Source organism: Dermatophagoides pteronyssinus, unplaced genomic scaffold (genome assembly GCF_027571235.1).
Source record: "Dermatophagoides pteronyssinus isolate colony J.1.1.1.1 unplaced genomic scaffold, Derpt_VIB-CSIC_2022.12 sq0024, whole genome shotgun sequence".
In the NCBI taxonomy this organism is placed as follows: domain Eukaryota; kingdom Metazoa; phylum Arthropoda; class Arachnida; order Sarcoptiformes; family Pyroglyphidae; genus Dermatophagoides; species Dermatophagoides pteronyssinus.
Window position 1 is genome coordinate 294949 of NW_027461548.1, and position 26357 is coordinate 321305.

The following is a 26357-nucleotide window of genomic DNA, read 5'->3' on the forward strand; positions in this document are numbered from 1 at the left end:
AAATAAAAAATACTGATGATGCATGTTTGCTTGTATTTATCTTTTTCTTTTTGATTTTTTTCCGTTTTCAATTAAAACTCTCTATCTCTCTCTCACTCACATATTACCCTCCCGTCTCAGTATTTCCCCTCTTGCATTGGCGGGCAGCGGCAATTCTTTCTTTCTTATAAGAAACAGACACACACACACTCTGATATATATCAATGTCAATGTAAAGGACAATTGAATATTTTTATTGAATAATAATTTTCTTATTCAAATGAAAGGCATTTACAATCAAATGAATGAATAAATAAATATTGTAGCGATTTTATAAGTAGAAATTTGGTTGTTGTTGTTTTTGTTTTGTTGGTTGTGTGTCAGATGAAATGGATAAAAACGAAAAATTGAAAAAAGTATCAATAGCATGGAGAAATTTACGTTATGAAGCGAATAGTTTGTTGTTCGGTCGTGATCGAAAAATTATTCTACGAAGATTGAATGGTCATCTGAATTATCAAAGTTTGAATGGATTTCTTGGTCCAAGCGGTGCGGGCAAAACAACCTTATTGAATTGTCTGAATGGAACATTACGCGGAACGGGATTGTCAACAGACTCGGAAATCTATTTCGACCGTAGTGGTAACCAACAAACGCCAATAATACGTTCGATCGAACAACATGTTCAGGAAACCATTATTGGTAAGATGACCATTCGACAAGTGCTTCAATATGCATTCAGATTCAAAAATGATCGAAAAGATTTCTCCAAAATGGACCATCATATTGGACAAATATTGAAGGAAATTCAACTGGATGAAACAATTCTTGACAATCAATTCGAAAAGTGTTCTGGAGGTGAACAAAAACGTGTGGCCATTGCTCAGGAATTGATGTCATTACAACAACCGAATTTTTTGTTCATGGATGAACCGACCACCGGTCTGGATAGTAATTCCGCTTTGCTGGTAATGCAATGTCTTCGTCGATTAGCCGATCATAACGATCATCTGACCATTCTGGTATCGATACACGCACCAAGTTCCGATATTCTCAATCTATTCGACCAACTTTATATCCTGGCCAAAGGTGGTGTGTGCATTTATTTTGATTCACCTAAAAATCTGAAAATAAAGCTGCATCAAAACTACCGAGAGGAATTTCGAGAAGATAGACCACCAATTGAAAATTATTTGAAAATAGCATGCGAAGGTAAGTTGTATAATTATCAACGACATATTAAATTAATCGATTTTGATAGGAATCGATAATACAGCAGTACAGAGATTGGCAAACTTAAATCTCGAGGAACAACGAGAAAAGTTATCGATATTGAATTCGGAAGAAAAACTCGAACTGGTAATGTCTATACCAAATAATCGAAAAACATTCAATATTGGAGATTCATTATTAAATCTACATCGAATGACAAATTTAATTTTTATTATTGAACGTGCCAAATTGTTGAAACATTTTTTAATATTTTTTTCATTTTTCATACTAATCTCATTATCATTCAAACAATCAATTGTTCGACCAAATACCTGTTATCGAATCGATGATTATTATGATGGTGATGAAACGAATTCAACATGTTTTGAACAATTACAAGATAAACAACTTGTCGATCAATATCGATTATATATTGCAATGGGTAATGCAATCAGTGGTTTTGCTGTTGCATGTTTAACCGTTTTGGAATTTATGCCATTGATTAAAATTTTTCATAATGAACATCGTAATAGTAAGTAAATTTTTGATTGATTTTCGGTCAATAATTTTCTTTTTTCCCAATCAAAGATTGGTATAGTCTTGGTGCATTTTATTGGTCATTTATGGCTGTAAAAACTTTAGAAATTAGCATAATGTCCACATATATTACTGGAATGACTTATTTTTTTATCGATCATACATATGTGGATGATAATCAATTGAATTTTAATCGTTTTGGACATTATCTACTTTTCATTATGATTCAATATATTTATATTGAAAGTTATGGATTCATACTCAGTTCATTAATATCATATCAAGAAATTGTATTAATATTGAATATTGTTATTGTACAAACCATTCAAATGTTTAGTGGTTTAATGTTTAGTATTGAAAAAATGAATAAACCAATATTGAGCTTAATATCAAACATAATGATGTCATCAGTAGCACAAAATGGTCTGATGTATTCGTTGAATGTTTTGGATCGATGTGATATGGAAACAGAGCTATCATATGCTTTAGTTGATTATGGTATTGATCAGAATAAAATATATATCGATCTTATCAAAATAATAGCAGCAACATTGGCCATTCGTATTGCCACTTTCGGTGTGATGTATATTCGTTTTTCAAATCCCTACGTAAAGATCAATTCTAGTCGTTCCACAAGAAAAAATGATGAACTTGTACCAATCGATTACAATGATTCATCGATTGAAATGATGAAAATTGATTCAAAAGAAATAACTCGTCATAAAGAGGATAAAGAATTGGAATTTGAAGAATTTACACGTGGAAAAATTATGATCGCATGGCGTTCAGTTACATTATTTGCTTCGAATTCCATTTACGAAATACGTTCTGTCGATGAAATCAGTGATCGATCAAAATTGATACTGAGAAATTTGAATGGTCAATTTCGATTTGGTACGTTGAATGCATTGATGGGTCCATCTGGTGCTGGTAAAACTTCATTATTGAAAGTATTAAATGGCCAAATGAAAACCAAATTATGTAAAGAAAGTCAATTCTATTTGACCAAATATTGTCCAACTCGAGTTTGTTATCTAACGCAAGAAGTTTCCAACCATTTAATACCTGGTTTGACAGCGTTACAAAGCTTAATCTATGCATCAAGATTGAAGAATGTTCGTGAAGAATCGAATATAAATCACGAAAGCATAGCACGAAATATTCTGAATGAATTGGGTATTGCCGATGTTGCTGACACTTATGTGCAAAGATGTTCGGGTGGAGAACGAAAACGATTAGCACTGGGTTTGGAATTGACTAGTCTCCGTATGCCAAATTTGATTTGCATCGATGAACCGACCAGTGGATTGGATAGTAATTCAGCTGAAGCATTGGTCGCTTGTCTGGCTAGACTTGCACGAATTCACGATCTGACCATAATAACAAGTATTCATCAACCAAACATAGAAACATTGATGATGTTTGATCAACTTTATGTTCTGGCATTGGGTGGTGTTTGCGTTTATTCGGGTAAACCGTCTGATATTCAACAAAATCTGCCAAGTGATTCCAATCTCAAAGATTTGTCACCCATCGAACGATTGATTAAATATTCATGCAATAATTACAAAGATTTACAAGTTCAACATTTATCTCGATTAGCAAATGAAAAAATACTGACCGAGCATCAAGATATATTAGAAGATACTGTTTTCGTTATTGATGGAATACCTACTAATCGTAATCGATTTTCGTTACAATCATGTTGGATATGGATTCTTCGTTATATAATGTTTGTTCGTGGATATCAATGGATACCAATGGCTGTATTCAGTTATCTTTCTATATTTTTAGCTATATTATTATTATTCATGTTTGATAGTAAAATGGTCAACAGTGATGGTTGTTTTAATCCACAAGAAGACCTTAATATTACTTGTAATAGAACCAAAGAAGATGATGATAAAATTTTCGATCTGGAAATGTCATTTCGTTATATTATTGTTTGTCCAAATACATTGATAGCTATTTATATGGTACAAACATCATATTTATTTTCAAATGATATTCGATATTTTTGGAATGAATTTCGTAATGGTAAGTAGGTTTATAAATGAAAATATCTTTGATTAATTTTTTTTTTTTTTTTGATCAAAAAACAGGTTGGTATAGCACCGGGGCATTCTATTTTTCACGTATAATAATCGAATGGATTCATATTGCATTAACAATGTTAATATTTATCTATATGATTGATATCTATGAAACAATACTACCTGGTATTTACTGTTGGTTATATGTCATCTTTTTACTTGGAATAATATCCATACAAGGCATTGGAAATATATTGGCCATTTTAACCAATGGAAAACTGACAATTTTAGTTGTTTCAATACCATGTATACAAACATTGTTAGCTTTTCTTGGAAATATGGCAACACCGGTGAAACAATTGCATTATTTTTTTCAATTTTTATCATTATTTTCACCATCAAGATTTATAAATGAAAGTTTCGTAATGTTACAATATGGTTTTGATCGTTGTCGTCCGAAAGAAATTCAAGTAATTCTTTATCAATTACGTATCGAACATGATGAACATTTTTATTTTTGTATCCTGATGTTAATCATACAAGCCGTATTTTATCATCTGGTAGCATTCCTATTGATTATGATCCGTTCGAATCCATTTGAATCTCGTAAACATCGTGCTGAAAAAATTCTTAAACATCATAGAACAATGAAACGATCAAATGTTTTCATACCTGGTCTTGGTTGTGATAATCATTTTGTTATACGCACAATTCAAGTTTAATTATTTTTATTAAGAAAGAAAAAAAGAAATTTTATTCATTAAAAATAATTTTTTTTTGTTTAATAAAATGAATAATTTTTTTTGCTGTGGGGGATGAAAACAAAATTGATCGGAAGAATTTTATTTACGTTTGTATAAATGATAACGGAATGAAAGGCCATTTTCGGTTTGAACATCTAATGGAATGTTATATTGATCAATTAAATTTCGATATTTTGGTAATAATTTTTCATCGGTTATATCTTCATATTGATTTGGATCAATCGATGGAAAAAAACGATCACAATCAAAATCGGCATCAATTTTTGTAAGGAAAATTAAATCACATGCTGGATGGGCAATAGATTCTTGATATACTTCTGAACCACCAATTATATATAATTGATCGATATTAGACATATCAGATAATGTTTTGATAGCATCATCAAGACTACGGAATAAATATTCAACACCAGCCGGTGCTTCATTGATTGTTCTACTAAGTACAACATTAACACGATGTTTTAATGGACGAAATCTTGGTGGAATAGACATATATGTTCGTACACCCATAATAACGGCATTCTTTTTGATTTGTTCATCACCAGACAAACCTGGTGCGGAATCCAAAACTGTCGATGTAATTCGTGTAAAAAAATCCATTTCAGATTTTAATCGCCATGGTAATGTACCATCTTTACCAATACCATTCGAACGACAACAAGCAGCTACTAATGAAATTTTTTTGGTCATTATTAAAATTAATTTGGTTTTCTTTGATTCACTAAACTAAGAAAAACGAAACTTAATACTGAAAATTTTTTTGGTACAAAATTTCCAAAAACGTGTGCTCTTTTTTCTTCTCGGTTGACAACAGCAACCAAAGCTGTTAAAATAGAACAAAAAAATTTTGAAATTTTATCACAATAACGCGCTACAATCAAACATTTTATTTAAAAAAAACTAAAGATCAAAAATCATTGAACAAAACAAAGTGGCTCATTATCAACAACATTATCAACATTATTATAATCATTATCATCATTAGTTTTATCTAATTTTTTATCATCAACTTTTTTATGTATCAATAATTTGGAATGACCAGATAAATTTGATTTTTCTGGTTCTTTCAGTTTTAGATACCAATCTGGTTTTGAATCTGTTGTTGTTGATGATTTTGTATCATTATGATACAATTCAATAGCTTCTTGTGCAACAAAAATTTTTTCTTCTTTCGCAATTTCTTTCGATGATGTTTGCTGTTGTTGTTCGGCCAAATATTTTGCTTTTACAGTTTCAGCTTCGGTCATCCATTCATTAATTTCACCAAAAAATTCATTACGTATTTTTGAATCATTTTCTTTCATAATTTTTAATGATTTATCAAAAGCTAATTCAAATTTATCCAATGATTCTGAATAAAGATTTTTGGATGCAAAATCACGTGCACGATCAATTAGATTATAAATTGATTGAATTTCTTGTAATAATTTCGAATCAATATTAATAATACCACATTTTTGTTGTAATTTTTCTGCTTTTTCCATATTTTCAACAATCATTTTTCGAAGTTGTTCTTGTTTTTTCACCGAAATCGGCTGTGTTGGTAAACCCCATCGATATAAAGGCATTAAATATAATAATGCTTCACGAAAATTATAAAAAGCTGATTTATATTCGCTTTTAGTTTCAAAATCAATTGCTTTGGCTATAATATTTTTTGCCTTTTTAAATGAATCCACCATTGGCATATGTTCAAGATCAATAAATGGATGTGAGAAAAAATTTCCAAATGATATACGCATTTCTGGATCAATCCTAAGTAGTCCATTAAGAAGATCATAACAAAGTTCGGATAATTTATTTTTAGGAAATTCAATATGCACTTTATTTCGTTGATATGCTTGTGCAATTTCCGACATTGACATTCCATGTAATGGTGTACGACCAAATAAACATTCATAAAGGATAATACCTATCGACCAAAGATCAACACGTGCATCATATTTTTGTCGTTTAAATATTTCTGGTGCCATATATAATGGTGAACCACGTAATGAATCGACACTTTCATCATTGGTTAAATGTTGTGAAAAACCAAAATCAGCAATTTTGAGTATTACTTGACGCCAAACTTTAAATGAATTTAGGCCATTTAATAATTGGACAAAATGTATACCGGTAATAAGTATGTTTTGTGGTTTTAGATCCAGATGTGCAACATTATTATCACGTAGATATTTCATTGCTGAGGCTAATTGTTGAAGAAAATGTTGAACAATTTCTTCGGGAAAACTTCGTTTCAAACGAATTATCGATGCTAATTCACCACCGGGACAAAATTCAAATATCATATAAACAAATGCTTTATCCCATTGAAAATCTAACATCTGCACAATGAAATCATGTTTTAATTGTTTTAAAATGGATATTTCATTGATAATATTATCATGAGAATTCTTTGATAATGATTTTAGTGGTATACATTTGATGGCAACAATTTCATGTGAAATCTACCAAAAAGAAAATGAAAAATGAATGAATGATCATCACCATCATCAAATGATTTTAAAAATTTATCAAACCTTTTTTTCAGCACGAAAAACATGACCATATGATCCTTTACCAATCAGATGATTCAATTGATAACCATCAACTTTTGGCATTGATGAATTCAGACTAGAAGAATTTATTATCACATTAGTTTTATTATTATTTGATTGTATTGCATTTGTATTTGATTTACGATTCATCGTAAACATCAACAACAACAACAGAAACAAAAAAAAAAAAATAACGAAATAAAATGAAAAAATTTTTGTTTACATTTTTTTTACGATGACAAAAATCATGTTTACTTTCGAGGAAATTACTTTCATTCGAATGTTATGTGATGAGTTTTTCCGGAAAGTTTCCAAAAGTCATCCTTGTTTTTTTTTGATACCAAAAACGATAAAATTTGTATGGTAAGTTGTTTTCGATTGATTAACTTCGAAAAAATTTGTTGATCAATTTGTTTTCTATTTCTTTGTTTCACCAGTTATGAAATGAACCGATTGTTTTGTACTGTAGCCAAAAATGTAGCTAATAATAATCATTTGTTGAAACAAAAATTACCACGTTTAGCTATATTCGATTTAGATCATACTGTTTGGCCATTTGGTATTGATGGATTTCCATATATTCCACCTTATTTCTATTATGAAGGAAAATTAATCGATGTTCATGGGAAAGAAATCCGCCATTTTTCTGATTTTCCAAAAATCTATGAATTATTACGAAAAAATGATATAAAAATTGCTGTTGCATCGCGAACAAAATATCCTACCGGTGCATATCGTTTAATTGAATTATTTGATTGGCAAAAATATATTGATTATTATCAAATATATCCGGGTAAAAAAATTAAACATTTTGAACGAATTCGCGAAGAATCGGGTATTGATTTTAATGAAATGATATTTTTCGATGATGAACAACGTAATATAATCGATATCAATTCGTTAGGTGTTGATGCTATACTTGTTGATCATGAAACGGGTGCTACAGAAAATATTGTTCGTGAATCATTGAAAAATTTTATCAACAAACATTCATCATCATCATCGTTATAATAATTCCTAGAAAAAAATAATCAATTTAACTTTATTTACAAATTATTCAATTAATTAACTAATCAATTAATTAATTACATTAGAAATTATATCAATTGTAAACAAAAAAATTTTTAATCTGTCATCCTTGATTTATAAACAAAGATTTTATCATTTGCAAAAAAAAAGAAACTATTTCCACCACAGTCCATTTCGAACGTAATAGATTCGAACATTAACAAAACGTTCGAATGTTTTTGCTTTTCTCGATTCAAAACAACAATGTCCATGAAACACAAAAGTCTTTCCACAATGTTTCATCGAAGAAAGAAAAAACTTTGAAAAAATGATAATTTCCAATCCACCATTATCGTTGCCAATTTGATTCAATTCAATTGAATCAAATTCCCCCTATACATAAGTGTTTTTTTCTTGCTTTGTTTTTGTTTTTGTTTTTCATCATTCGAAAAGAAGAATTATAAATCAAGAACATTCGACATTGATAATCAATCCATTAATAATTTTGAATTGAATTAAAAATGCATTTACGCGTTTGTGTTTGTGCTTGCTAAAGAAAAAAAAAGATTGTAATCAAAATCAAAATAATAAATTCATTGAAAATCAAATCAAATCAATACCATTATAAAATGAAAATGTTGAAAACGATTAAAAATGGTTTATTCGGTCAAAAAAAAATGAGATCCTTGTTATTACAAACAATCAACTAACTAAGTGAACAAGCAAGCTAAAAAAGCTGAAAAACAAGAAATTTTCTTTTTTATCATCAACAACAACAACATCATCGTTCGTGATGAACAAAAAATCAAGTTTTCAATGGGTTTTTTTCGCTTTTCTCTTTCTCTGTTTTCGCTTTCATTTTAACTTTGTTTGATGGTAAAAAAGAAGAAAAAAGTATAACATTTTTTTTCTTATGAAAAATGATTTATATCAAATGGATCAAATGAACAAATTTTTTTTCCATCGATTTTTTTTTCTTTTCAATTCACCATCAATATACAGAATGTTGTTGTTGTTGAAACTCCAAATTTGTTGTTTAATGATGATGGTGATGAAATAAATTATCGATCATTATCAACAACATCATCGTCGTCATCGTCAATTTTTAATCCATTACTGTCCATCATCATTATCATTACTGATCAAGGTTATGTATGTATTTAGTTGATGACAAAAAAAAATTGTAAATTCCAACACTACAAAAAAAATTTCAAATCAAATCGTTACAATTCGATAACACAATTTCAATCAATGTTGAAAACCTTAGAGAAAATAATTCATTTTTTATTATTAAAAAAAAAAATATATAAGATTTTTATATAAATACATTTTGTGAGGGACATTTTTTTTTGTTGTTGACAAAATTAATTAATAAATTATTTAAAAAAATATCATATAATAATAATAATAATCAAGTGAAAATAATAATAATTCTGATAACATGTGACAAAAGACAATGGCGACGATAAATGAAATGAAAAAAATATTTTTTTTTTTTGAAAGAAAAATTTTCATCGAAATCAAAATTGATTCGGTTATGGCGGCTGGCTCTTGGCAAACAAAAAAAAAAAAAAAAATTCACATCATTCATATTCATTGAAATTGATTTATTACAGCAAAAATTTAAACGATGATGATACGCGCACGCGCACACTAATCACAGACAATATTTTGAAAAAAACAATTTATGAATGAAAAGAAAAGAAAAGAAAAAGTTTTAGATCAGAAAATAATTTGGTAATTCAATAATTTGTAGGACAACAAAAGAAGAAAATATTCTTTGTTTTACTGGAAATTTTCCGGTAATCAAAAAAAAAAAAACAAGCAGGTGGGTGAAATTAAAATCTGATTCAATAGGTGTGTGTGCTTGCAACAGGTGATGAGAAAGAAAGGTGGGCGAAAGGGGAGAAAAAAAAGAAAAATACAAAAATTAACCCTTAACCACACACACACACACACATAAACCATGTTGCCACAAAAATAATACACATCCACCCACCACGGAAAAAAAATCAATCAATTTTTTTGAAAAAAGAAATATTACATAATAATTTCACAGAATTTTTTTTTGTATGTTTGTTGAGAAGAAAAAAAGAGTTAAAAACAACGGCCAAAAAAATGAGATGAAAAAATATCGATTTTTTTTTGTGTGTGTTTTTTTCAGATTGCAACCTCTCTATAGACAGGAGAAAAAACATCAATAAACAAGCAAGCAAAAAAAACAGGAGAAAAAAAATGAAAAATACATTAAGAATTGGCACAACTGTGGAATCATATATTATTCATTGAAAATTTTTTTGTTTTGTTTATATCACCCCCAATCAACCAAAGCAATTTTTTTTTTGACAGAAAAAAATAATGAAAAATTTTTCATATTAAACGACGTAATTCGGCCAATGTACCATTATCTAAACGCATTAGATCAAATTGTAGACAATTATTAACAATATTTAAACAACGATGATTACGTTCATCAATTAGATCAACAATTCTTTGTAATACATAGGGATCCTGTATTGAATAGATTTTTGTTTGAATTTCTTGTAATTCAACCATTGAAAAATTTGTTATCATCATTGTTGATGATGATGATTGTTGTTGTTGAATAGTGGCAGCTACCGGTGATAATGATACAGCAGCACGATCATAACAAGTCATTATACGTTGCTGTTGTTGTTGATGATAATAATATTGATGATTAATTGGTGAATTTGAATTTGAATTTGATGATCCTGGTGTTATTCCAGTAGTTGTTGTTGTTGCTAAAGACTTTGCCATCATCATCATCGATGATTGTTGTTGTTGTTGTTGTTGATAAGATTGATGATAAAAATTATTATTATTATTATTATATTTTGATGTTGGTGTATTTTGTTGTGATAATGAATTATTACTACTTGTTGCAGGTGAAACAATAACCATTGGACTACTACCATCATAATAATTATTCTGATGATGATAATCAATATGATTTTGGATATTTAATTTGTTTGATGATGGTATTGTTTCATTATCATATCGATGATTATGTAGTACATCATTATCATTATTATCATCATTATCGGATGAAGAAGAATCAGAAGAATTTTGTGATAAAGATTCTGATGATGATCCATCATCGGATGATGATGAAGCATGTCGTTTTTTTGATTTAACATCATTATCACCGTCATTATCATCATCGGATTCATCCGAATCCGAAAGACCAACACTTTTTGTTGTTTTGGTTTTAGTTTTGTTTTTGGCTTCTTCTTCTGATGAATACTTGTTATTTTTCATTGAATTTTTATTCTTTTTTGATTCTTTATTCAAAGACGAAGTTTTCAAATTTTTCGTTTTGGTTTTTATCGTCGTCTTCGTAGATGGTTTCTTATCTTTATGACCATTTTTTTTATTTTTCAAATCTTTTATCTTCGATGATGATGATTTGGTCATCGATGTTTTTGAAGATTTTTTACAATCTTTATCACTTTGTTCATTATCATCATCATCATCACTAGAATCATTGGCACTAGAATTATCACTATGATGATGATTATCATTTCGATAACGATGCTTTTTTTGTTGTTTTCGTTGTTTTTGTTCAACATTCACATCATCATCATCTTCGGATGAAGAACCAGATTTTTTCATTTTTGTTGATTTTACTTTTTTACTCTTCTTGGTCGTTTTGGTCGTCGTTGATGATGAATCATTATCATGAATTTTATTGGAATATTTTTCCGATGCTCGAAATTTTGATTGAATTTTGGAATCATCATCATTATTATCACCACAAACACCACCAACATTTGATTTCGATAATTTCATTTCTTTAGCCATTTTTATTGATGCTTTTGATTCATGTTCATGTCGATGGCTATGTTTTTGTTGATGATGTTTCTTTCTCATTTTTTTCATAATTTCTTCATGTTTTTTCGTTGATTTTTTAGTATTTTTTGATGATTTTTTACCCGAAATTAAATTATCATCATCATCATCAGAATCAATTTCATCGGATGATTGTTGTCGAACATTATTATCCAAATCAGATGAATCCATTGAATCGGAATCTGAATCCGATGATGATGATGATGATGATGATGAAACATCACTATCACTGATGGCCGAATCAATCGACGAAGATGATGATGATAATGATGATGGTATTCGATTATCATAATCATCATTTATTTTATCATTTTTCTTATGATGATGATGATGACGATTATGATGTTTGGATTTTGGATCACTAAATAAATGATCATCTCGATTATTATTCAATATCATCGATGTTGGTTTCGCTGTTGTTGTTGTTAATGATGATGATGATAATGGTGGTGGTGGCATTTTTTCATCCATTAATAATTCATCATCATCATATAGTCGTTGTTTACGTTTTGATAACGATAATGATGATCCAATACTATCATTCAATTTTTCATTAATACAATTTTGTTGTTTATCAAATGATGTTTTCGATGATAATTTTTTCATTTTCTTTTCACAATCTGTTGTTTGTTGCGGTTGTTGTTTGGATGATGTTTTCGATGATTTTTTACGACCATTACCACCACAAGAAATATTCGATGCAATCGATGATAATGATGAATTTGATAATGATAATTTTGATGATTCTTTCATATTCGATGTTGATGAAGATAATCCTGACGACGTTGCTGAAGCCTGATTATTACCATTCTTTGAATTTGATGATGGTTTCGAAGAAGAATTTGTTTGCGGCTGTTGTACAGTCGCTGTCGTGGACGTTGAAGACGACGACGACGTCGATGATAATGATTTCGATGACGATGATGATTCTTTAGTTGTTTTATGTTTTTTAATTTCATTCATATTATCCCATGTTTTTTCCTTATTTATTGATTTTATTTCAATCGTTGTTACACTATTATCATCACGATATTTTATTTTTGTTGACATTAAATGACTAGTTTCCATACCTCCACTTTTTTGATTCATTAACATGTCCATTTTGGATGTTTTCGATGATTTTTTTGTCATATTTTCTTTTTTAACATTGCTTGTTGTTGTTGTATTGTTACTGGTCGTATTCGTCGTTGAATCATCCATCATTGAAGACTTGTTTGATTGATTATTATCATTGTTTTTATTCAATGACGTTGAGATCATGTTCGGTTGTTGTTGTTGATTTGGACTCGACAATGATGATGATGTTCGATATGGTGAATATTTTGGCTGTTGTTGTTGTTGTTGATTTAAAATTAATGATGGAAAATATGGTTTATTATCATCCAAATCACCATCAATCAAATATTTTGATGATTTTGTCGAACCATTTTTGGTTGTTATTGTCTGATTGTTGGCCAATTTAGATGATGATAATGATGAATCTTTTTTCATTGATCCCGTTGAAAATGATGGTGATTTTGATGCAGATGGGGAATTACTCATCAAAGATTCATCATGACGACGTCTTTTTTTCATTTTTGTTGATGAAGATTTTATTGCAGAATTATCATCAATATCATGATGTTTTTTCATTTTACCATGTTGTTTTACTGCTGCTGTTGACATGTGAATTTCATCATCATTATCCACATGATCATTATCAAATTCATCATATTTTTTACGTTTATTTTTTTTCATCAACGATTTTGTCAATGATGCGGATGATTCAGTGGTGGATAATGCGGCAGAATTTTTAAATTTTTTATCATCCTTTTTCAACTTTTCATCCATATTACGTTCTTTTGAATTTTTACGTTTTTGTTTCTTACGATTATCATCATTTTCCAACGATGATGTTTGTTCTTTTTTCAACAACAATTTTTTCTTCTCCATTTCTTTCAACATTATTTCTTCTTTCATCAAAATTCTATTTTTCATTAACATTTTTTTCATCAAAATTTTATCATCCTGATCCTTGTGACCACCATAATCATCGTTGCTGTTGTTGTTGTTGTTGTCATCATCATTATCGTTTTCAATTTTTATCGAAATTGAATTGGATTTATTTGATTTACTCGATGATGATGATGATGATGATGATGGTAGTTGATTATTTATTGATGATAATTTTGAAGATGATTTATTGATTATCGATTGATTATTTCGATAATTTATCGATGCTGTTTGCGCCATATTTGGATTATTACTCAACAAATTGCTGTTGTTGTTGTTGTTTGTCGATCCTTTTGCCAACAATGATTGCCTTTGATGATGATAATCATGATTCTTATGATTTGTTGTTGATTTAATTGTTTTCGATAATGAATTTGCACCGATAATGCCACCACCACCACCTCCTCCTACTATCACAGTTGTTGAAGCACCACCACCACTGCTGTTATTTTTCCTATGTGAATCATTATGATCCTAAAATGGAAGACCAGGTGATGATTTTTGAAAAGGAAAAAATAAAAAAAACGATTAAAATTAACAACAGAAAAAAGAGAAAAAAAAGATTGATTGCGAATTGAGTGTTAATTATTGTGAAATCTTTTCATTTTCACATCCTAAATATTTTCATATTGCACCAAAAGAAAATCTGACAATCAAAATTCACATAAACATCAATCAATCATTCATTCAACACTCAATATGATCATCACAGCCAGCCAAACAAAACTCCGAAAAAAACATTCATTCATTTGTCAATGTGGTAATCTAATAGAACAAAAAAAAACTGTGAAATTTTTTTTTCTATAAAACTTTTCTCGAATTGCCCAAAATGTTTATCATATCCATCCTGTCACACACTGAAAACACATTATACACATCACACATTAAAAAAATCAACAAACAAAAAACCTCAATGCTGTAATCATCATCATTATCATGATGAAAATTTCCGTTTCATTTCCAATTTGTTTTTTCTGTTTTTCAACAAAAAAAATGAAAAATGAAAAAACAACATCGATATAAAATGAGGAAAAGGGCAAAGGTGTTTGTGTTTGTCTATACATCTTTTCGTACATTGATTTGATAATGATGATGATTTGGTTGTTGTTGTTGATTTTTATGTGCCAAATTTTTTATTGATAAACATTGTTTTTGTTGTTGTAAATTTGTTGTTGTTGTTGTTGTTGAAAATCTTTGTTGCTGTTGTTGTTGTTGACGAGATTTCATAATCATTTGCATAATATTTTCATTTAAATTATCCTCATTATTATTATTCTTTTTCGATTGTTGTTGTTGTTGTTGATATTTATTATTGATGACAAAATCATCATCATCATCATCATCATCATCATCATCATTATCAAATTCAAAATGTCCACGTAACGATAATGATGGTTTTTGTGATAAATCAGATGCTGTGGATAATAATTTTGATCGTTGTAGTTGTTGCTGTTGTTGTCGATTATTCTGTACAAATGATATGGGCATAATTTTTTGTAATTGTAATTGGCCATCATCATTGGTTTCACCGATCGTCGATTTTTTTTCATTATTTCTTGGTATCCTAAATCCTTTAGGAAATTTTCCAAAAACATTTTGTTCCTCTGGTAGTTGTCCCTGGGATAAAATTCCTGATCGAATTCCATTATTTGATGATGATGCGGGTAAAAATGTTGATGCAAAACCGGATTTAAACTTTTGTTGTTGTTGTTGATTTGAATTTAATTGTTGTTGTTGTTGTCGGATTTGATTCGATAATGGCGATGATGATGACACTGATGATGATGATAATAATGATGATGGTAGCAGCACATTTTTCGTTGATAATTTAATCGGAAGTGATGTTGTCGATGATGATGATGATGGTATGGATTTTGGTGGTGGTGGCGGTGGAGGCAGATTTGGTGATTGATGATGATGATGATGATGATGACGACGATATTCGGTTGATTGTTTTGAAACAAACATTTACAATGACGATTTTTTTTGAAAAATCGTCGTCAAATTCATTCAATTTTTCTTGATGTTTTGCAAAATTTTTCAAAACAAAAATGATCGATATGTAACCGGGGTTATGTGTGTGAAATATGCTGAAAAACGACAACTTCGACGTCGATGATGAGCTCTCTCGAAAACGTGTTTTCTTTCTTTTTTTCCCAATTATCAATTCAGACGTAAAAAAAATTAAATTAAAAATTTTGTAATTTCAAAACGAACAAACAAGATTTTTGGATATTACACACACAGACACTGACAACGAAGAAATAAAAACCGGAAATCACAAACGGAAATCAAGATGCGACGACAACGACATCGATTGTTGTTGTTTGGTGAGAAGCAAAATATATTGTCAGTGTGTATGCGTGTGTGTGTGTGATACGTGATGTCTGCGTTTTAAATTTGCGACTAGGTTTTTTTTTCTTCTGAAATTTGGACAAAAAAAATTTTTTTTTCTATTATTCAAAACACAAAACACACATCAAATGATTGAGATCTGAAAGTTTATAGTTAGAGATTCACCCAGAAAAATAAAAAACAATTGTTGCACACATAAACCAGTCACAGTAAATCACAAACAAAAACATCAGTCAAATTTGTTTTTTGGGTATTCATCTGGTGTTTTTATCTTCTTGAAGCCACCACCACCGTTCACCATTCACCATCACCACCACCAGTTGATTTAAATGATCGGATCGTATCGATTTGCTCAATATTTGTGTGTGACATCGATTAATCTCTTTCTCTCTATCAATCAATCAATCAATCAATCACTTGCGACCAACAACAACTATATATAAATTTTCATTTCTTTTCTGATGATGATGATGATGATGGATATAAATTGGATATGTATTGAATATGTGTGTTTAATGTGTGTGATGTGATGTGATGTGTTTGGTGTCTGTTATGTGTGTGATTGAAAAAAAAAATAATAATGACACAAGCAAACACACAAAGAGACACACTACAGCTATATTTTTTTTTAAAAAAAAAGCTGATTTGGAACACTTGATGGATGGATGGATGATAATGCTGCTGCTGCTGTTGTTGGTGATGCTGTGTTAATAATGATAATGATTCAAAAGAGAGAAAGTGTAAAGACTTAATGGAAAATCTAGTTTAGTTTTTGTTTTTTTTGCCTGGCATTAAGCATCCCCCTTGAAGCATCTTAGAAACAACAACAACAACAAAAAAAATGAGTAGCAGCACGCATAAGCACTTTAAGTATTTTGTTTTTTCCAAGAAAAGATATATAGGATCCATCCATTTTGTCAATGTTTTCTGATAAAGTTTTTACTTTCTCTCATTATCTCTTTATATTCACCTCCATTCATCGAAGCAAACACTTTCCATAATTTTCTTTCGTAATTTTTTATCTCTTGGTTTCTCTTTCTCCTCTCCTTATCACTCTCGTTTTTTTCTCTTTCATTTTTTCAGGTTTTCAAAATCCAAAGATCCAAACAAACTCTTTCTGTTCTGAAATGATGATAATAATTTTTGTAATATGGCGCCGCTGGCATTCAAATGAAATTTCAACGAAACTTTTTTTTCAAAAAATAAAATCAATTTTTTGAATGCAAAACAAGATATATAGTGAAAAACATACTCTGAATTTTTCAATTTTTCCCCTTTCACTTATGATAAAACTTGAACTTGATTTAACCACTCATTCACTCACTACCCACCAAATCAAATCAATATGAAAAAAACCTGTTGTATAATTTTTTGGATGATGGATTTTTTATGAAAATTTCTATTAAAAAAAAAGGGAAATTTCAAAAACTTGAATCTCCATCATCATCATCATCATCATGGATGGATTTTTTTTCATTCAATAAACGAAATTGAAGTGGTGGAGTGGGGAAAGGAAACACCACCACCACCACCATCATCAAGTTTCTTTTTTTTCATCTGAAAATTTAAAAAAATCATGACGCGTGTAACAAGGTAACGCTGTGCTGTTCCAGGATTGCAAAATATATTTCCATCATCATCATCATCATTTCAATCACTTTATACAGGTTATGTGCGTTTTACAATTGATGATGATGATGAAAAGTGCCAAGTACGGCCAAACATCATATTTGTTGTTGTTGTTGTTTGTTTGCAGCCCCAACAACAACAATGAATGAAAAAAAATAAATTTTAAAATTGAAAAAAAAATCAAGAAAACCACAAATCAAACAACATTGGAAATGGAAAACCATGGTTTACTGCAGTTAACCCTTGATTAACCTTAATCAACCCTTTTCTCTCTCCTCCTTATATCTCTCTTCTTAATCAAAATTAGGATTAATCCATTTAACCTTGAACCAATAAAAAAACCAATAGAGAAGAAAACGAAAAAACTTACATTATTCAATTTGGATATTTTTCGACGAGATGATGATGATGTTGATGATGTTGTAATTGATGTTACCGTTGATGATGATAATGATGATACACCTGATGCTGCTGTTTGATGTATTAATGGTGTACCGAATAAATCCGTAAATTGACTATCAGGTTGTAACAAATTAGTATTTGTAAGGATTGTTTTATTAAATTTATTATTCGACGATGTCGTCGTCGAACCATGATGTGAATTATTGATTGGCGCCGTATTCGATGATATTAATGATGATGATGATGAATTTTTATCGTTATTCAATAATGTTGTCGATGTTGCTGTCAATGGTGATGATGATGATAGAAATAATTCTTCAAAAATCACACAAAAATCACAGGAAAAAAATAGATGATAGTATCGATGAATAGTATCGATTGTAGTTATTCGAACGAAAGGAGAAAATTCGAGAAATCAAAAACAAAGAAAAAAAATACCATTAGATTTTTGGAAGAATTCTGGATAAATTTTTCAATGAAACAAACAGAAAAAAATCATGCAAAAACTCATCAATCAATCAATCACCTGACCAAACATTTTTCAGATGTCAACCTGATTACTCTCTTTCTAAAACGTCATTTATTTATCATCATCATCAAAACAAAAACCATAAAAAAACACTTATTAAACGTCACTCATCAATGTCATATATATTCTAATTATCATTAGGTAAAACACACCTGTACCTGATGTTGTTTTTGTTCCCTCAAACCCTGACAAGCAAAAAAAAAAAAATTAACCCAAAAAACGTTTATCTCCAAGGTACATCAGACCAATGTTTTCCAACAAAAAAAACATCCTTTAAAAAAAAATAAACTTACCGTTTGTCGTTTTGGAATTTGTCGATAATAATGATGATGCGGATTGAAAATTGCTATTTGGTGATTGTTGTTGTTGTTGTTGATTTGATTCAAATATTGCTGTCGTCGTAGTCGTCGTCGTTGTTGTTTGATCACTTCCCCCTGGTTTAAGTATCTGTTATTATCATTACCCAAAAACGAAAAACAAGAAAAGAAGAAAAATTAAATTAATTTTTTTAAACTTTCAAAGTGTTAAAAATGAAGACAAAAGAAATGAAAATATTGCACTGAAAAGTCAATCAGTGGTTTTGCTTTTCTGAGTGAAAACAAAATGCTACTGCCTTTTTTTGTGATGCTGGTGGGTTAATGAAAAAAAAATCAAATCGATTTTTGAATTTGTCGAGTCATCGAAGAAGAAAATTTACAAAAATTTAAATTTTTTTTCTTTGTGCAGAATTTTTCGCGGTCAAATTGAATTTTTGAAAAAAAAGGAAAAACCCCGGAACTAAAAATAAATTTTATCAAAACATTTTCAAACAGACGAAAAAAAACCCGGTCAATTAAACAGACGAGAAGGGGAAAAATTTTTCTCAGAAAAAGAGAAATTTCCCGATAAATCATTTTTTGAAAAGAGAATGCGGAAATTTCTTGTTTTTATTTTGAAAAAAAACAAACTCTCAGTAAACAGCTAACCTAACCCTTCGTCACTCCAATCACTCTCTTTCTCCAAAAATTTTGTTTTTTTTCCATCAACAATTAAAACAAACGAAAAAAAAACAAAACAAAATTCAAAAATCAACAGTGAGATAATAACCGATGGCCATCATCATCATCATCATCATTATCAGCAGTCAGCGTATGTCATTAGCCCGTATTTTGAAAATTGCCTGCATGGCGTGTGTGTGGCACCATTTGTAATGTTTTTCCAATGAAAAAAAATCAATACGAAAAAAACAAAAATTTTTCAAGGAAGAAGATCGAGGTTAATAACATTTTTTTTTGTTTTTGCTTTGTCCGTTATCATCAACATCATCTTGGTTGGTTGGCAGGCAGTACGTACAAAGGAGGCAAAGAAGTCATCATCGATATTAAAGAAAATTGTGAAAGAGAGAAGATATGTTTACTTAATTTTCTTTCTTTCGTTCTTGTTTGTTTTTTTTACGAAAAACGAATCAAATTTCACTTTTTTGTTTACAGAAATCGATAATGATGATGATGATGTCAAATGGTCAAAACAAAGATTTTATCAAAGATGATATGATTATCTAATGTTTAGTCAAATCAAAAAAAAAAATGTCAATCATCATCAAGTCAGCCAACATGGATCAAAATAGTCAAACATAAAGATAATATCTCAATGTTAAAACAGACACACACACAGAGAAAACAAAATGATAAATGGAAAAATATCCAACTGACCTTCTTGTTATTCTTTTTTCATCATCATTATCATTATTATCATTATTAGACATGGTCATATTATTATTTTTGGATAAAATTAATATCTTTGCATCAATGTTATCATCAACATCAAAATTATGATTATGATTGCCCAAGGATTGAAATGTCAATTGTTGATTTGTTGTTGTTGTTGTTGTTTCCATCATCATCATTCTAGTCATCATCATTGTCACATCATAATCTTTATCATTATTATTATGATTATGATGATTATGATTAGGATTAAGATAAGGATTACGTAATCGTTTTAAATTTGGTACACGAATTCGAAAACAATTATTATTATTCAATGAATGTTTTTGTTGTGGTTCAGATTGATCACCATCATCATTCATTGTTTCCATACAATTATTATTCATAAATATTTTGACAGGCGATAAAAACTCTCTTTTCTTTCGTTTATAAATTGAAAAAATAACAATTTTTATAGCGTGAGTAAAAGTAAAAGTAAAAAAATTGTAAAAATTTAATTACAAAATGCAAAATTTGATTCGAAAATCAATCGATACAATCGATTATAGGAAACAACAAAATTGTTTCGCAGAAAAACAACAACAACAACAAATTAATCTCATCAGCAAAAAAAGAGAGATTAAAATTCTAATCTAATTTAATCCATCAGCAGTGTGCTAGGAACAAACAAACAAACAAACAAACAAGCCAACAACAACAATATTGGCTGACAAACAAAACCAAATAAACATCATCATTTTTAATCAGATTTTTTTGCAAGAAAAACATTTTCAATGTCAAATATCTAATTGATGTGAGGATTATCACTTGGCAAAAACAACAACAACGAAAAGAAAATTTCAAATGAAAAAACATCAGCTCTAAATTCATTTTAGCCTTGATTGAATTTTCTTCGTTCAAAAAAAACAAGGGGGTAGAAAAAACTGTTTGTGAAAACATTTTTTTTCCAAATTTGGTCAAAAAAAAACATTTCTCAAGCAAACAAGTGATCAATTTCTGAACATAGGTCGATTGTTCAATCAATTTTGTTTTTTTCAAAATCGAAAATACAAAAATGAAAATTATACATTTTTACTAATCTAGGTCAGATTTGATTGCCTGCCAGCCAGCCTGCCTGGTTATAATCTCTGCCAGTCTGTCTGTAATGTTTTGTTTGTCTGTTTATGTGAATGATAATAGACAATGGAAAAAATCGAAATCGAAATGAATTTTTGTTTTGCAAATGTGCAAAATGAACAAAATGCGAAATGAAAATCCTTGGAATTTCATTGACAGGATTTTTGTTTGTTTGCTTGTTTATTAAGACCATAATCGATCGATTCAATCCAATCGATCGAATGATAAATCATTAGGCCTTTATTGATCATGAAAGTTTAATATTCATTTTGTTTTCGATCATTTTTGGAACAAAAACATGTTTTGAATGAACAAAAGATTAACAAAACAAGGACATAATCAAATGAATGAATGCTATCCTAATATATTAAATATTCATCTTGATTATTGAATGAATGAATAATGTGTTTTTTGTTGTTGTTTTGAAAGATGCAAATATTCATAAATTCATAAATATGGAAATTTTTTTTTCAAAAAATAAGAAATAGAACTAGATACGCCATCTATCCTCATGGAACAGAACAAAAAATAAGAATTAGATGGCATTATTATCATTGATTATGAAAATAATAATAATAATTTTCAAAAATAATAACCGGGGTCCAATATATAGTAATAAAAAAGATAAAACAACAAAAATTACAATAAAAATCCTTTATCATTCGGTAAGCAGGCGTCAATAATAATAATAATTCAATCAATGACGCCATCAGCAACCACCGGGTAGTCGCCGAAAAAAAAAATACATTTATATAGAGCGAGAGAGAGAGACATTTCAAAACGAAACAACAACGAAAAAAAAACATTGATGATGTGGAATTTTTCAGTGTTTTGTTCTCACTTTTTTTTTACTTAACCACAAACAAATATAGACAAAATGTATTTTTAGCAAAGTTTTTGTCAAAAAAGAAAAGAAAAGAAAAAGTAATTGTCGTCATCATCATTGTTGCGATATTTGAATACAATCAATTTAAATCGCAACATTGATGAAATGCGTCATTCTTTTCTCATTTTCAGAATTTTCCTTATTAATTTTTGGTACCGAAAAAAATAGAATATTCTTTTCTGTACCAAAAAAATGTTATCACAGAATCGAAAATGAATTTGGAAATAATAAAAAAAAACATTGAAAGAAACAGAAAAAAATACTTACCGCACAACTTTTTAATAATTTTTTACGAAATTCATTTGATGGATTTTGAAATGTTAAACGTTCACGACGAATATTTGTAACCGGTTTAGCTAATTCAATATAAAGATCATAATCGAAACAAATTTTTTTCGGTTCTTCTTTATTACGAAAATAAACATCAATCGGTAATTCAAATGATGCATAACCAGATTCTTTTATTTCATATGGTGGTTCTTTGATCACTAAAAAAAAAATTTAAAAAAAAAATTGAAAAAATTGAAATTGAAATTTTTTTTTGTTTGACAAACCTCTTTTTGGTTTTGGAAAACTATCATGTAAATGGAATATAACTTTTTCAACAAATGTATTGATATGACAATTATCAAAACCTCGAACAAATACCGTCCTGCAATTTCAAAAAAAAATCAATCAATCAATCAATCAACAATCAATCGATTTTTCCACTTACCAATCATGTGTATGACCATCAACGGTTGGCTTCAGTCTTGGTGTTGCAATATGGCCAATTTCTAATTGTATTTCAACGTTTTGCTATCGAAAAAAAATGGAAAATCAGTAAATATTATTTCAGTGAAAAAAACAAAAACAAAAACAAATCAATCAATCAATAGATCGATGACCAAGCAGAAAAAGTTTGTCAAACAAACAGACAGACAGAAAAAACCCAAATTAAAAAGTAAAAGTAAACAAACAAATTGAAAAATTTGATTGATTGATTGATTGATTGATCGATTGGTAATTTTGTTTCCAAAAAAAAAAAAACAAACAAAAACAAACAGACATTGAAACAAAATTAGCCAACAACAAAAACTATTACGCAATAATGACGTAATTAAAAAAAGAAGAAGAAATTTGTTCTGTTTCTTACGAAAAACCTGATTCTACAAAATTCTTTTTTGATTCAATGGAAATTCTATGGGAAAAAAAATTCTCTGTCCAAAATATCTTTATTAATGTGAAAAGCGAAGAGATTCTGTAGAACAAAACTTAATTAATTATCAAGGTTATCGATTTTTTTTTCGATTCGAAAGAGTGAAAAGAAATTCTCTTGATTCGCAGGAAACAAACTAAAGTCACGAAATGGGGGGAAAAAAAAGTCAAACTTACCGAAGTATGAGGCATTTTTTCGTTGGAAATTTAAAGGTGAGCGAGCGATGAAGAAGAAGGGTAGAATTTTTTTTATATATTGCGTTTAATTAGAATGAACAAATTGAAAGGCAAAACAAAGTAGAAAAAAGTCTTTTTTTTCCTTTGATTATGGATGATGTTATTGCAGCATTTCCAAATTGAAGAACAAGAAAAAAAAATTTTTGTTTGATTAATTAAAATGTCGTTGATAATGATGATTATCTTTTCGTTGATTTTGATGTGTTTGATTAGTTTAACCCCCCTTCCAAAAAATCTCTTTGTTGATTTTTTTATCACATTTTTGTTGTTGTTGCTGTTGTTGAAAGGTATTTACATCATGGTCGATGATTTTTTTTTTCGATTCGAAAATCCAAGATAAAATTCAGGTAAATACGGGCAATTTTTGACTCAACTCAAATCATCTCGTTGTTGTTTTTCAATGTTTTTTTGGGTTATAAAAATCAACAAAAAAAAGATAACGATAATCACCACCACCACCACCATAAACATGCACACAAAAATATTTTTGTAATTTAAAATTAATTTAACGATGATAATTTGATTTTAATGACATTCGTTTGTTTGTTGTTTGTTTTTTCATTTCATTCGATCGAACGTTTCGATTGATTCGAATACGAATGAACAATCGATTGTTTTTTTTTTTTTTTTTTGTTCAATCGATAAAACCAATATTCTTTAATCGATTGTTTTTAATGATTCGAATTATATAATGGTGATGAGCAGCGCAACAGATGATTTTTCTCGTTGTTTTCGTTTTTTTTTTTTGAAAAAACAAAATTTCAATTAAAAATCAATAAAAATTTTACGTTGATTGATTGATTGATCGATCGATGATTATTGTCTTGTTTGGTCAGAATTTTGTGTGCTTTAAATCCGAAAAAAAACAAAAAGAAAATTTTATTTTTTTTTTTTGTTTGTTTCGCAAAACAAAACAAAATGACTTACCACTTGAAAGTCCAAAGTTTCTTTTTTTTTTTTGGAATTGAATTGCGCTTGATGATCAACAAAAAAAGGGTTATTTTTTCAAAAGTTGGCTTGTGCGTTGTCCAGATTCTGTAGATTGAAGAAGAAAAAAAAAGTAAAAATTAGACAAAACAAAACAACCGAAAAATTTTCAATGATAATCATATGGAATTTCCCAACAAACAAACAAACAAACAGCGAAACGAAACAAGTTTTTTTTTAAAAAGAAAAACTGGATTAAAATGCCGATCGTTCGGTAAACTCTCTCTCTCTCTTATGCAAAACCAGAAGATGATGACATCATATTGCTGTAAATATAGAAAAGAAACACACACATTTTCTCGGGACAAACAAACAAAAAAATGATGATGAATGTGTCAAAATAGTTTGAAAATAACCGGTTTTCACTTGGCTTTTCGATCATTTACCCGAAAAAACGGACGAAAAAAAGCCTTTTTTTCTACAGAGTTTAAAAGTTTCCAAGTTTTTAAGTGTAAAGAAAAAAAAACATTTTCGAAACTAACCCGAAAATCGATTGATGGATGAATTAGGCTGAACTTTCTTGGCTGGCTGGCTGGCTGGCTGGTTATTTTCAAAAACAAAAAAAAAATTTACCTGAGAAAATTACACAAAAAAAAAAAAAATTAAAAGGTTGTTTTTCATTTCAATTTTTTTTTCCATGTTGTTGTTGTTGTTGTTTTCGATGTCGTTGAAGATGATGATATTGCTCGATACACAACAACAACAACAACAACAACAACAACAACGTAAAGCTCATTTCACTCTCACATCGTATAAAAAAAAAAAAAAAAAAAATTGCAGATTTTTTTTTTTTTGAGAGAGAAAAAACGAAAGTTGCACTGCAACAAGCAACCAACCAACCAACCAAAACATAAAGCTCGTGTTTTGATTTTTTGAAAAAAAATCAATCAATCAAATATCGATATCATTCGATGATCATTCCAAAAAACACTGATGATATTACACTTGATGATGCAATGACGTTGTTTATGAATTTTTTTTTCTTCTGTTTTTTGTTGTTGTTGTTGTTGTTAATCAATGAGCAACAACAACAACAAACAAACAAACCATATGATGAATCAAAAGAAATTGAAAAAAACAACAAGGAAAATTGACATTGCAAAAAATCAAGATTTAGAAAACCTCGATTCAAAAAATCTTGTTGCTGGTAAATCATCATCAGCAGCAACATCGTCGGCTATTGCAACTAGCAACTCTATCATCATCATTATCATCGAATCAAAGAAAACTTGCAGAAGCAGTGGTAGCAGTGGTGGTCAAAGTTGTCATCGTCTTCGACGATCGTCACATCAAATTTTCTAAGATGAAAACACCCACAATATATATTGAAGCAATTCCCCCCCCAAAACAGAAAATTTACCTTTTTTTTACACCATAA

General features: G+C 29.2%; 5 protein-coding genes across 12 annotated transcripts; 2 read left to right on the forward strand and 3 right to left on the reverse strand.

Moving 5' to 3' along the window:
• The first annotated feature begins 24 nt into the window (after positions 1–24).
• On the forward strand, positions 25–4573 carry LOC113795534 (uncharacterized). The gene is made up of 4 exons (XM_027345722.2): positions 25–1191; positions 1241–1723; positions 1780–3765; positions 3831–4573. The coding sequence occupies exons 1-4, from the start codon at positions 369–371 to the stop codon at positions 4481–4483; spliced, it is 3945 nt and encodes a 1314-aa protein (XP_027201523.2). The 5' UTR covers positions 25–368; the 3' UTR covers positions 4484–4573.
• On the reverse strand, positions 4121–5361 carry Dhfr (dihydrofolate reductase). Its single transcript, XM_075823134.1, has 2 exons — positions 4434–5361; positions 4121–4379 (listed from the first exon to the last, which is right to left on the reverse strand). Exon 1 carries the CDS (start codon positions 5213–5215, stop codon positions 4604–4606), a length of 612 nt encoding a protein of 203 aa, XP_075679249.1. The 5' UTR covers positions 5216–5361; the 3' UTR covers positions 4121–4379; positions 4434–4603.
• Positions 5362–5396: 35 nt separating this feature from the next.
• LOC113798316 (serine/threonine-protein kinase ULK3-like) lies at positions 5397–7339 on the reverse strand. Of its 3 annotated transcripts, none has more exons than XM_075823130.1 (3): positions 7321–7339; positions 7048–7141; positions 5397–6975 (listed from the first exon to the last, which is right to left on the reverse strand). In XM_075823130.1, the coding sequence occupies exons 2-3, from the start codon at positions 7126–7128 to the stop codon at positions 5440–5442; spliced, it is 1617 nt and encodes a 538-aa protein (XP_075679245.1). In that variant the 5' UTR covers positions 7129–7141; positions 7321–7339; the 3' UTR covers positions 5397–5439. The 3 variants fall into 3 exon arrangements, with proteins under 3 accessions (XP_075679245.1, XP_075679244.1, XP_027204635.2); XM_075823129.1 differs by having other exon boundaries at positions 7289–7329; XM_027348834.2 differs by lacking the exon at positions 7321–7339 and having other exon boundaries at positions 7048–7266.
• On the forward strand, positions 7282–8076 carry LOC113798327 (magnesium-dependent phosphatase 1-like). Its single transcript, XM_075823133.1, has 2 exons — positions 7282–7428; positions 7503–8076. The coding sequence occupies exons 1-2, from the start codon at positions 7301–7303 to the stop codon at positions 8074–8076; spliced, it is 702 nt and encodes a 233-aa protein (XP_075679248.1). The 5' UTR covers positions 7282–7300.
• LOC113798340 (uncharacterized) lies at positions 7502–26357 on the reverse strand. 6 transcript variants are annotated; one of them, XR_012846857.1, is made up of 12 exons: positions 25462–25674; positions 24920–25027; positions 23933–24839; positions 23274–23356; positions 23113–23210; positions 22826–23046; positions 19144–19297; positions 18290–18636; positions 9401–14409; positions 8694–9335; positions 7791–8623; positions 7502–7727 (listed from the first exon to the last, which is right to left on the reverse strand). XR_012846857.1 is itself a non-coding variant. In XM_075823124.1 (10 exons), the coding sequence occupies exons 4-10, from the start codon at positions 23945–23947 to the stop codon at positions 10444–10446; spliced, it is 4884 nt and encodes a 1627-aa protein (XP_075679239.1). In that variant the 5' UTR covers positions 23948–24839; positions 24920–25027; positions 25462–25552; positions 25824–25840; the 3' UTR covers positions 9322–10443. The 6 variants fall into 6 exon arrangements, 5 of the variants coding, with proteins under 5 accessions (XP_075679239.1, XP_075679240.1, XP_075679238.1 ...); XM_075823124.1 differs by lacking the exons at positions 7502–7727; positions 7791–8623 and adding an exon at positions 25824–25840 and having other exon boundaries at positions 9322–14409; positions 25462–25552; XM_075823125.1 differs by lacking the exons at positions 7502–7727; positions 7791–8623; positions 25462–25674 and adding an exon at positions 26340–26357 and having other exon boundaries at positions 9322–14409.